General features: G+C 44.1%; 1 protein-coding gene across 5 annotated transcripts in view; it reads right to left on the bottom strand.

Annotated features, from left to right (window-relative positions):
- The window catches only part of DPP10 (dipeptidyl peptidase like 10), a 521,204-nt gene that overhangs the window by 273,734 nt on the left and 234,473 nt on the right, over positions 1–12,997 (bottom strand). For 2 of the 5 annotated variants that reach the window (XM_054070221.1, XM_054070223.1), the window contains exon 1: positions 3,913–4,319. The exons of 1 other annotated variant lie outside the window; for it this stretch is intronic. In XM_054070221.1, the coding sequence (XP_053926196.1) occupies positions 3,913–3,984 (72 nt within the window). In that variant the 5' untranslated portion in view covers positions 3,985–4,319. Of the gene's footprint in view, positions 1–3,912; positions 4,320–9,576; positions 9,596–12,997 lie in introns of those variants that run through there. 2 more of the 5 variants (XM_054070222.1, XM_054070218.1) reach the window with 2 other exon arrangements.

Genomic DNA, 12,997 nt, shown 5'->3' with positions numbered 1-12,997 from the left:
CTCCAAGAGCAGTGGACATGGAGGTGACTACCTAACTAAATCTTCCAATTTACTGGAACTGTGGTACCTGTGCAATTAAGAGTTCAAGTTTCTCCCTGACCCATCAAGCTCGAAATGACCTGCGTGGGGCAAGGGAGCACCCTTGTACCTTGATGAAACCTCATTAAGATGAATAAGGCTCTGGAGAGACACAGCTATCCATCAATGTTTTTCTCACTGCAACATCAGGAGAAAGAAGTAAGGCAATGAAAGCAGACATAAAAATATAAACCATTTTGCCTTCAGTCACTGAAAAATAAAACACAGATTGATCTTTTTTTTTGTTCAGATGTACTTCTAGAATATATCTCTTGTTTGGTAACCACAGAAATGGGTCCTGAGATAGAGAAAATTCAACTCTTCAAATCAAGGCAGTGAACCAAACACTAGTCAGTTGCCCTCGTATGTGTACAAAACATGTAATTTAAAGGCTTACCAAATAATTTCCCTATTTAGCACAACACAATACAGTCTAATTTCATTTTTTCCTTACCTGTTTTTAAGCAGAATTATGTAGTAGATTCTAAAATTATATACAGTAAAGAAGAAAAAAAAACGGGGTTGCTTTTTCTATTTTAAAATCAATTTTATAAAGACCTTAAGTTGGAAGAGTGAGAGAGGCTCAGGAGAGAATGATTATAAATTTCAAAGGTCTGTCTTCTATACACACAAAGAACAGCAAGTAGCACCAGGTGGCGTAGATCATCTGGTTTTTTTGTAAACAGACTGAAGCCTCACAAAGGTAATACCTAGAGGAATTATCTTAGTTTTTCATCTGCAAAGACAGCAGCATTAATCAACAGGAAAGTCATATGGGTACATTATATTTTTCAAAAATGTTGTGTCCACTGACTGCTGAACGGTTGCACCTTCAAAAAATGATCACTAAACATCATTGTCCAAGACCCCAGGACAGTTCTTAAAGGCTACAAGATGAAAAACTCACCTTTTTTGTACTCTCTAAGAGGAACTGCGGGAGCACGTTCACTCCCGACACAACCACACAAGTGACAGAAGTCAGTGCACTTTGATAGAGCTTTCCAGAAATGAGCACAAATACAAGTAATTTACAGCTATTTTCCTTTCTACAGATACATCATCTGAACATAAAACTGTAATTTTGGCAATAAATATGAGTCATCATTTAGCAAAGAGTTGAGAATAAATCTGGCTAATTTATGAAACTGATGGCCAAAACATCAACAGCTCTGTTAATGGAAGTTGTTATTAGATGCCTTCGCCCAGGGGAGGTTTGGTTTAAAAGTACCATCAGGGGAAGTGTTGGATATGAAGTTGTATCCAATTTATTTATAAGCTGATGGCTATGAATGCTTCAGTTAGTCGATCCAAGGTTTCATTTAGTGGAGAGACCCAGTATTAGCCTGCTGTAACTTGAAATTACACCTCATGTCCAAGGCCTATAAATTTACCACACATACAACAACTTCAGTAGGACTATTCTTAGAGGGATCTGTAAAAATCAGAAAAGAGATTTACACTTAGGAAATCTTGCTGTAATTCCTTGTTCCTCCTTGGACTTCGCACAGGTCCAACTGCTTCTTTACCAGAAAAGATTTGCTGCCCCTGCACTTCTCAGTGCAGATGTGGCTTCTTGTTAAAAAATAAATATATACACTTACAGGCATCACTTGTGGCGACACTACAGGTGTACAGGAGCTCACCAAGCAAAATGCAATGTTAAACAAGAGTACTCAGACAATTATGGATTTCTTGAAGGCCCTAAAAAGGCTGCGTTGTCCACATGGGCCAGTCCGTGACAGTGCTATGGAGTATGGAAAAACAGAGTGAACGTAGGAGCCCCTGCTCGTCCTTCTCCTCCTCCCCACCACAGCACCCACCATGGCTGCAGCTCTGTAACTGCAACCACAAAAAGCCAACAAAAAGCCTCAAATCCATCATATCCCCTGGTTAAGGTCAGAGCCACATCACACTGCTGGGTTAAGAACAGTTCCAGAATAAACGTAGGAGCCAGACACAGCCTGGCCAGGGCAGGAGTATGATCGCCATGCATCTTGGCTGCTGTGAAGGCGCATGAGTGGTCTTGGTGTTCACAGAGATCCACCAACCACAGCCTCGCTCTATAGGGAGCTCACCACATGATTTAAATGCCCCTCATTATTTGCATTTCAAGCCACAGAAAGACTTGCCATCCATTAACAGCAGCATTTTGTATGCAGTGCTGTTAGATACTGCATGACGTCGCTAGCATCTAAGACAATAAGCAAAGTTGATTCAATATCAACTTTAACCAAGAAAACCAAACTCAGTCTGAAAAAACCTGATGCGAACACATGAGACTTCATATTTACAATTCACGCTGCCAGAGACAGCGGATGGGCCAGCGGATCCCCCATCCACCACCAAGAGAGGTCGAGAACTCCAGAGCACTTGGATAGTAATATTTCTATATTTGTGGCAAACTCCTAATATGGTTTAAATTTAGAACTTACTGCCGTTCCTCATTACAACCTCAAAGAGCATTTGAACTAGTAATTTTTGGCATATAATATTAAGCCTGCTTTGACAAGATTTCCACTTCCAACAAAAAGCCATTCTGGCAATTCAACACGTCTGAACTGGATATAAAGAAATACAGACTGGTTAAGTTCAAGTACTTTTTATTACATCTTAAAGCAGTATCCCTCTAAAGCAAAACAATGTCCCTGAAATTTATGAGCTCTGTGAACCTCTGAGACTATTTAAAGTGATCTTGACTTTTCCATAATTCTCCTATTTGCATGAAATTTCAGCACTGAGGGAGGTTACCCATCTTTTTCGGATAATGGAACTTACACAATTAGTTTATTCCAGAAGGCTCCTCAAACGCAAATGCATTATTTTATCTGTATTACATGAAAATGTGCCCTAACGCACACACTTTTCAGCAAAAAGCAGACAGCTTAAAATTTATTTAAATGAATGGGTTCACTGATATTGTAAGGGGTACCCAGAAGCTCGCTCTACACACAGGACTGGATACTCGGGGGTGAGGGCTCTCTAAAACATAACTGCAGAGCAGCTTTCACTGTTGGGGTTTTTTTCCTCCAGTGTTAGCGTAGCGGAGGAAAAATCAGCTCTGTAGATGCACGTAACGGAGAATGAAAATGTGAAATGCAGCTCCCCACACGGCGCAAGCCCTGTTCTGCACACCGGAGTTCAAAACAGAAAGCGGTGAGCGCTGAGAACGTGCAAGAAAAGCACCCCGGGGTTGGGCACAGGGCTGGAGGTGGCCCATGGGTGGGTGCCGGCGGGCAGAGCCAGACCCGCGGGCTCCGACCCTGCTGCGGCATCAGTGCCATCGCTCCGAAGCAGCAGAGCCGGCAGCCCGCAATGAAAACTTCGGGGTTTTTGATGATGACAACCAAGTTCAGCCGCTCCCCCGGTCCTCACCCTTCACACGGAGCCTCCCCCAGACTCGCCCGTTTCGACAGCGAGACACACCGGTACCGAGAGGCATCGGTGCCCCGGCCAGGCTCAGCCCGCGGGGAGGCACCGAGCGACGTGACCGCTGCGACCCCACCACCACCCACCCCGGGAGAGCGGGGGAGGCGCAGCAGGCGGCGATGCGGGCGCAGGGCGCCCCCCGCACCCCCGCTCGGGCAGCATCCCGCGCGGCTGCCTCCGACGCAACTCGCGGGATGCAAACTCCTGCGGAACCCGCCGCCGCCGGAGCCACATCCCAGCCCCGACGAAGGCTCCGAGCGGCTCCCGCTCTCCCCAGCCTCGCCGTCCCGCGGGTGCCCGCTCCATCCCGCTGGACTTTAACCCATCTCCGCGCAACTTCTCCGGGACGGCGCATCCCCATCCTCTGCATCCCGCCCTTCGCTCCCGGCCGCTTCCCACGGGTCCCACCTGGTCGGGCTGCGGCGGCGGCGGGTTCCCCCTGCCGCCCGGGTGCGCCGGCTGCTCCTTCATGGCTGTCATCGCAGGGGGCTCGTCTCGGCGCCTCTCACAGCCGCTGCGGCCACGGGCACCCCTCCCTCGGCGCCAGCCGCATGACACCAGCCTCCCCTGGAAGTGGCGCGGCGGAGGAGGAGGAGGAGGAGAAAAAGGGGGAGGACGGACGGGGGGCGCGGAGCCGCCGCTACCGCAGTGCCCCCGCCGCCGCTCAAGGGATGCCCGGCTCCGTGGTACCCACCGCCGCCTCCGTGCCCCGCACCGGGGGACGGGCGAGCATCCCCGCGGAGCGCCCCGCGGCGGGCACGCTCCCCTCCGCTCCGCCCGCCGTGGGCCGGCCCGCCGCCGCCAGCAGGTGTCACAGCGCTTCCCACCGGCCCGGGAGAGACCATCCGCGCCCCCGCCGGGGGGGGCGTCGCTGCCCGCCCCCGCGACCGCCCCGCGAGGACCGACCCGAGCGCTCGGGATGGTGCTGCCGGGGAAAAGGGGAAGGGAGAGGGGGGAACCGAGAACGGCAGAGGGAAACCACAGCGGGGGGGAAGGAAAACGCAGAGGGGAAACTACGACGGGAGGAAAGGGGAAGAGGAAAGGGGGAAAAGGGAAACGGCAGAGGGGGAAAGTAAAACGCAGAGGGAAACTATGACGGGGGGAAAGGGGAAGAGGAGAAGGGGAAAAGGAAAACGGCAGAGGGAAACCACAGAGGGGGAAAGGAAAACGCAGAGGGGAAACTACGACGGGGAAAAGGGGAAGAGGAAGGGGGGAAGGAAAACGGCAGAGGGAAACCACGACTGGGAGGAGGAAGGAAACCGACAAAAAGAAACCACGACGGGAGGAAGAGGGCGAAAAGGAAAACGGCAGAGGGAAACCACGGCATGAGAGTAAAAGCAGGGGGAGGGAAGGGAGGGATGGGGGTAGAAAGGACTGTGTGCTTCCATGCCAGGTTCCCTGGCCCACACAGCTCCAGAGGATCCCCGGGGCAGGGCAGGAGCTGCCCCACTGCTCCCCAGGGCATTCCAGCAGTGGGCAGCCGCCTCTCCAGAGCTGTGCGGCAATGTCCCTTAGCCTGGGGAGCTCAGCATCATCGCCACAATCTTTGTTTTCATAGAATCATACAGCCATTAAGGTTGAAAAACTCCTCTAAGATTATCAAGTCCAACTGTCAGCACAGCACCATCGTGCCTACTAAACCATCCCCCAAAGTGCCACTTCTACATGTTTTCTCAACATCTCCAGGGATGATGACTCCACCACTTCCCTGGGCAGCCTGTTCCAATGCTTCACCGCTCCACCACTCTGTCAGTAAAGAAATTTTTCTTAATATCCAATCTAAACCTTCCCTGGCACAACTTGGGGCTATTTCCTCTCATCTTGTTACTTGGGAGATCAATACTTGCCTGGCTACCACCTCCTTTCAGGCAGTTGTAGAGGGTGATAAAGTCTCCCCTCAGCTCTCTCTTCTTCAGACTAAACAGCCCCAGGTCCCTTAGGTGCCCGTCATAACCTCTGTGGCTCCAGACCCTTCACCAGTGTAACTGCCTTTATCTGGGCACACGTTTAACACCTCAATGTCTCTCTTGTACTGAGGGGCCCCAAAACTGAACACAGTATTCGAGATGCAGCCTTACCAGTGCTGAGTACAGGGTCCAATCACTTCACTATTCCTGCTGGCCACGCCTTTTCTGATACAAGCCAGGATGCTCTTGGCCACCAGGGCACACTGCTGGCTCATGTTCAGCCAACTATCAACCAACACCCTCAGGTCATTCTCCTCCTGGCAGCTCTCCAGCCACTCTTCCCTAAGCCTCTAGTTGTTGTACGGGGTTGTTGTGACCCAAGTGCAGGACATGACACTTGGCCTTGTTGAATCTCATACAACTGATCAGCCCATCATTCAGCCTGTGCAGATCCTTCTGCAGAGCCTTCCTACCCTCAAGCAGATCAACACTCCTTCTCAATTTGGTGTCATCTCCAAATTTACTGAGCATTCTCAATTTACGAAGCCCATGGCTGTCAAAGGGGTCTAAAGTGCCTGTTTTCATGGAACTCAGGGCAGGAGGCACTCCTAAGGAGATAGGAAAAGGAGAACTTGAGGAAAGACCTTAAGGACACACTTTACCATGTGTCCTAAAGCGGTATGATAAGGTATCAAGAGTATTTTTATTAGGACCAACACAGGAGACCATCTGAAATTCGTTTCTAACTAGTAAGAAGGAAACAGTTAAAAATGGTAGATGATAACTCAAGTGACAGCAAACATGAGCTTTTGTAAGGAAGGAGAACCTCGAACAAGCAAGTGAAACACTTGGGGTTGATCTCATTTGGATCGGTTTCCTGATACAGTTCACAGTCTAGTCCAGTAAAAGCAGGGTTGCCACTGTAGAGGAGACAGTGTGCTGGGATGGGGATTCATGGCTGACGTGAGCAGCCCTAGCACTCTCTCAGCCAACCTGGCGCTCAAGGGACTGCAAGGTAGAAGGAAAGCTATCAGCACATAAGAGAAGTGTTTGATGTCTTTTAATATTTTTTGCATGAAACCTAACAAGAAGGGTCAGTTCTGACCAGATGGTAAGCTTAATTAATAACAGTGACAAAGATCTAATTTTGCAGCCTATGGTAGGGACAGGTTAGAATGGGCAGAGAGATGACAAGGGACTGAGGAATTACAGACCAACCAGCCACAGAATGCAGAGCACTGACTTCCTGTATCACCCATTGCTGTGTTGACTCCATCAATCAACAGACAGAGTTTCTCTTGAAGTCCCAATAAATGTTCTAGCAAAAAATAATTCAATCAACTTTGCAAGCACCTACACGAAAACTAGATGGCAACTAATAGATACCATTAATTTCTGAAGAGCAGATCATGTCAAAGAAATCTCATTTCTTTCTTTAATATGGTAACAAGCCTGTGGATAGGAGAGCAATAAACGTCATCTATCTTGATTCAGAACGGCTTCCAGCAACTGTCTTCCAGAACAGTTTCATGAGCTAGAGAGGAACATAATCTGAATAAAACTAAAGTGAGCATCTACAAAACTGTTCCACTGCATCATTTCCAGCAACTCCCAGCCTCAATGCAAGGCTGCAGTGCAGTGGCCCCTCGATGGTCCATCCTGGTAGGGTTTGCCCATGCTCCCATCAGCACCAGGACGGCTGAGCACTCTATGCTCATCAGATTCACTAACAGCAAAAAGCTGAGTAGGATGCCGAGAATGCTGCAGGACTCCATCCGAGTTAAATAGCATCTTGACAGACTGAGACCTTGAAGATTTGTGTGCAGTTCAGTAAGGGCATACATGAGAAATTGCGAGGGATAGAGGATAACAGGGTGGATCACTTTTTCAAATGAGGTTTGGCACATTACAAAAGATGTAAACACTGCACCTAAGGCAGAACCCTGCTATGGTAAACCAGACAAACAGTGTGCTGTGATGGACAAGCAGGACTACAGCCACCATGATGTGTGGAGAAATCCTGCCCTTATCAGTACTGTCAGGGCATCCGTTGAGTACAAGGGCCAAGGTAAGGGAATGCACAGTGACCCAAATGTGTAACAAGGAGAATCAGAGATCTGGCAAGCATGCACGCTGAATTAAAACTGAAAATCATTGGCATCAGTTAGCCTTAAGGAGAGAAAAACAGGGGCAAGTGTGTATGTGCTGTTCAAATGCTTAAAAAATGCTACAAAAGAGCAAACATAGTCTCATGAGCAATAAAACAGCAATAGGTTTAAAAAGCAGGAAGAAAGATTCAGGTTAAACATTAAGGAAAACATGTTTCCAAAGGTGGGGGGAGGGCAGAGCCATGGACTGGGTTGCCTTAGGAGGTTTGGGGGCCTCCAGCCCTGGAAACAAAATAGAAGTCTGTCTGTAGCAGTACAAGTATAGTTGGTGCTGCCTAGGGTAGGAAAATTGTCTAAATTAACTGACACAATCTCTTTTTGTTGCCGACTTTATGATTCCTCCCCAGCATGATACCAAGGACCACCTACAGCCCCCTGCATGAGACCAAGCTGCAAGAGCCCGTCGTGAGGACTTGCATTGCTCACCCCGGGTGTCAGTCTGCACAGTTGTTTTCTCTCAGCTCAGAAATCAGCCATTCCCACATTTCCCTTAACACCATCTCTGCCCTTACTTCTCCATTTCCTATCGCAATTTTCTCACTTAAAATTCATTATTTCGTTAACTCCTGCACCCTCACTGCAGTCAGCTGTGTACCTTTACTTCTTTCCCTTTGCTGCTGTTTCTTTTCATATAATAATTGTGCTATGCAAAGATAAAACAAAAAGGGCACCTAAGATGGCATCTTTTGCATGCCAATACTTATTGCTTTGCTTTACTTCTGTAGAGCATCCTTTATTGCCAATCCTTCCTTTGTGTTGGCTGCATTCTGTAAGACTTAGGATCTTTTTTTTTTCCTGAGCAATGCATAATATGGAAAGACTTAAATTTTGCCTGTGGCCTCTAGGTGTTACAGTAATACAAATAATAAGTCTTAGAAGCAGACGTTCTGATTCATGCTGTTTATGGCACAGGTCTATTGTAACTTAACTAATTACTGAGCCCCCATCAGAGCTGAAGAAGTCTAATGATTTAGGGTTTGAATGGTCATGTTTCAAATAGAGATTACTTTCAGAGTTTTTTTTTTGACGAGATCCATTGTGATGGAGTTTCACTATTAATCAAGAAGGAAAAAGACATTAGCAGTCAGTTTAGCTGAAGCTTTGTTATTCATTCACAATATATTCACTGTAAGGTTTTATCACTATAATGGACTAAAATATGGAGCATAAGCTTCATAAAGGTCATTCATGCTGGTTGTTGGTTCATAAATCAATTGGAATTATTGGATTGATGCATTGGAATTATTGGAAACTTATTTTGGGGGTAAGAGTTTGGGGATTGGCTCTATACACACTAACTCTTACCTAAAGCTTCTTCAAATCAATACCAAAACACTTAGTAATACCACTTCATCATCATTTTTATCTTTCTGTTTTTTTGAATGCTCGTTCATTACTTCATAGTATTGGGGATATTAAATTAATTCACCAGTTTTCACTGCTGCCCACACCACCTTTTATTTGGGTCTTTTTTCAGTAAATTACTGTTCAAAAGTCACTGGACTGGGTTGTTTAAAAGAACAGTTGTTTTATAGCATTGACAGGACACATATTTGAAACTGGTGCCCAGTACTATAAACTGATGCCATATGGGTAAAAGCAATTAAGATGAATGGCATTTATTGTAGTTTCTTCTACCATGTTCACCCAAACACTTTAGAGTATCGGCAGGGAAAGCACATAAGGCTTGGGTGGAATAGCTGCAGAAATAAATGGAATTATGCTCTTCATCAGTTCTTTACAGAGTCACGACACTAATTTTTCTATCTTACAAATCATTCCTTGTAATTCCCTCCACCTTCCTCATCACACACAAGATCTGAGTGCATGAGTCAAGACATAATGTGATTACTTTATCTTCCACATAAACTGAATATCACCTCCATCGGATATTATTTGATAGTCATATCACATAGTTTTATCACATGATACCTTAATAAAGTCCTGGTTATCAAGAGATTTAACTGCCTCGTGTCACACAGATGCTGCTGCCGTACCTCAAAGAGGAAGAGTCATCACTAGCACAGTGAAGATTTTGTGCTTTCGTTAAGGAGCGAGTTTTATGTTTGCTGAGTCTCCTGGTGCTCCAGTGGTGGAGGTTCAAATAACAAAACTGAAAGAGGCAGAACAGGTAGTTTTGAGTTTTGTGTATTTCACAACTGTACAGCTCAGGGGAGATGTAAATACTACTTGATTGCTAATTATAAGCATGCCTAGAAAAGTAAGAAGCCCATTACATCTTTTATGTCCAGTTCACCCATTCCTACAAACAGTGGCTGTTTTATTGCCATTAAGTCAATGGATCAAGACCAAAAGATTCTCAATCAGCTCTAGACTTGAACTTCAGGTTTGTATCTTTCTTGCTAGCAGCCTTATAGCTCAAACTCTTACAGACTCTTCTATGCAGCCCAGTTTATGAAAGCTGTAAGGTCATCGCTTGAGTGCTTATCAGTGGCTTTTTAACATCAGATCTTATGAATATACTCTGATTATGGATTTCTGATTCCTTTTAAAGCCTTAGCAACTAGACTGAAAAAAAATCCTTGAAATTATAAAGGTGAATTTAAAAATCAAACTATTGTGTCCAAAACCCAAGGTAAGTTAAGATGATTGTGGTTTTAAGTGGATCTGTGCTTGCAAAAACTAAAAATACTTGTCTAGAGAAGAACCGCTCTGAGTCACAAACCTGAAAGCTAGATAGAATGTGGTTTTGTACAGAGTGGGTTTTTAAATGATGGTTTTAAATGACAGAATGTTTGAATTTTGCTGCCTAAGAAATTCTTTGATGGAAGAAAAATTCCAGTCACCTTGTATATTCAGAAACACATTATATTCTAATGTCTGCTTCTGTGAATGGCTGTTTTCTCTGTAAAAAAAAATTAGTTATGTTTTTCTGTCCTTGTCTTGTTTAGAAAAACAATCAATACAAGCACTGAGTTAATACAAATAAATGCAAATATATTCCAGCAGGAAAGGTATAGGAATTATTAAAATACATGTGCAAATATTTCAGCGAAAGTACACAGAACAGTATTGCATTTCCAAAAATACCTCTCATCAACCAATGTAATGCATAGCAAGCGTTCAAGAGTGTTTGAAGGAACAGTTTGTAACAGAATCACACAGGAACTGAGATTTCAAATCTATTGCATCCCCTCCTCATTACCTAACAACGCATGGAGACATAAATCACAACAGTTTCCAAGAAAAACAGAGATAAACATGTGTGCCTGATACCACAGCCTGAAACTGGGACTTGTGTGACTACTACAGTAGCCATGGATGCATCAGTCAAGACATAACATAGAATCATAGAATCACAGAATCACCAGGTTGAAAAAGACCTCTTGGAACATCGAGTCCAATCATTCCTATCTGCCACTAAACCATGTCCCTGAGCACGTCTACCCATTTTTTAAATACCTCCAGGGATGGTGACTCAACCATTATATCTTATTATTATATCTTCCATCTTCTATCTTATTATATCTTCCACATAAACTGAATGTCATCTACACTCTCCGGTTAGAGGGACCTGCAGGACCTTCCACTCCCACCTCTTTGTGGGCAGTAGCCAGAAGCCAAGAACAGTTTTACAGGACGTCTTTATGGCTGTTGGGAGGAATTGCACACATTCAGAAGAAATTTGAGTAGCTGCAATCCTTAGCAGCTTGCTTAATTATATTTATAAAATATTTCTTCTTAGCAATGTTGCAAGGAGCAAATTAGCAAACCATAACTGTGAAGCATGCCCCATCCCTGGAGGTGTTCAAGGCCAGGTTGGATGGGGCTTTGAGCAGCCTGACCCAGTGGAAGGTGTCCCTGCCCATGGCAGGAGGTGTTGGAACTGGATGATCTTTAAGGTTCCTTCTGACCCGAACCATTCTATGATTCTATGAGGTGAAAAACAAAGTAATGAATATGTTTTGACATATTTGTATTTGTTCAAAGGGAAGGCATGCCTTATTCCAGAAGTCTCCATGAAGTAACTCCATACAAATGTATCAGTGTCTTTTAAATCCTAATGGGAACTCACAAGAAAGATCCTGATTTGTATTTCACAAGCAATTCAGTAACATAAAAGAGCACTACTCATGCTCATCACTAAGACTACTTCTACTCAAGAAAGCAATCATAAAAATTATGGATTAGGTGGGGAAAAGGTAAAAATAGATCTTAGATTCGAAAACATCTATTTCCCTTCCTTACCTTTTGCACTATAGCTGTAATCTGGCAAGAGTGGCAAGACTGTTTTTTTCTCTTTGGCTGTTGCCATACAGCTAATCTTCAGAGAACCTCATACAGCACAGATGTACAGTAGTATTAAATGGTTTACTGAGGATCTCCTGCCAATGGTAAATTATTGATCAGAATAAGAATCCATACTAATATTCAAATCCATTTTATGACCAAGACCACAGTTTACAAAAAAAAGAAATTGGCATTCAAGAATCTCGTACCTACATGCTGCTCTTGGAAGAGTTGTCAGATACACAAATATTTAATAACGAGGGATGCAACTAGGAAGTAATACGGGAGATATTAAAAACAGCCCCAATAAATTAGGCACTTACAAAAAATTACCCAGATTGAATGCTTAACTTTAAACAAATTTGAAGACATTGTCCTTCCACTTTACACAAATCAATAGGTATGGATTAGGAAGCTAAAATTTCATTTGTGAATTTGGGAAGAAGAATAGGGTAAAAAAGGAAAAAAGGGGAAGTTAAAAAGTTAACTTTTGGCAGGGGGAGTTAAAAATCTGAATAGAAACATAATGAAATACCATAATCTACAATAAAATACAATTCGAGTATTATAAAAACGTGAAATGTTTCAATAGAATGTAAATATTTTCTGACTACTGAAGCAAAATGACACATTTTCCCTTTTATGTTATTTAATTCAGTTTCATTATTTATATTACTTAGAGGTATAACTAATTTTACTACATTGCAGAAGTCCAACTTAAGCCAGAAAGTTAAAGAAAACATTTCAATACCAAGTGTTCCCTCCCCCTTTTCTAAAATTCTGTAAAAATCTGTATAATCCCCCTGAACCTTTTGATCAGACTTGATTCCCACAGGACAACTGTCCTGTGGAATAGTTTCTATCCAACTGTAATTCACTCTACAACTAAACCAACAAGCCTTATGATGCCAGCAATGATCCAACCTCAGTTTTCTATTGAGAATTATATTTTCCTTTGAAACAGATACCACTATGCAACTTTACTTTATGTTGAAAATTATAAAAATCATCTAACACAGCACAGATTGATTTTAAAAACAGTAACTATTGGCCACTGTAATTCTCCGATGCCTTAAGACATTAAGGGGGAAAAGTGGAGAACAGAACGTTCGCTATTCACTACCCTCAATTCAGATTACCGGCCACTGGATTGAGTAGATGTTTTAG

Source organism: Cuculus canorus, chromosome 6 (assembly GCF_017976375.1).
Source record: "Cuculus canorus isolate bCucCan1 chromosome 6, bCucCan1.pri, whole genome shotgun sequence".
In the NCBI taxonomy this organism is placed as follows: domain Eukaryota; kingdom Metazoa; phylum Chordata; class Aves; order Cuculiformes; family Cuculidae; genus Cuculus; species Cuculus canorus.
The sequence above is the reverse complement of the archived record's forward strand: the minus strand, read 5'-3'. Positions and strand labels throughout refer to the sequence as shown.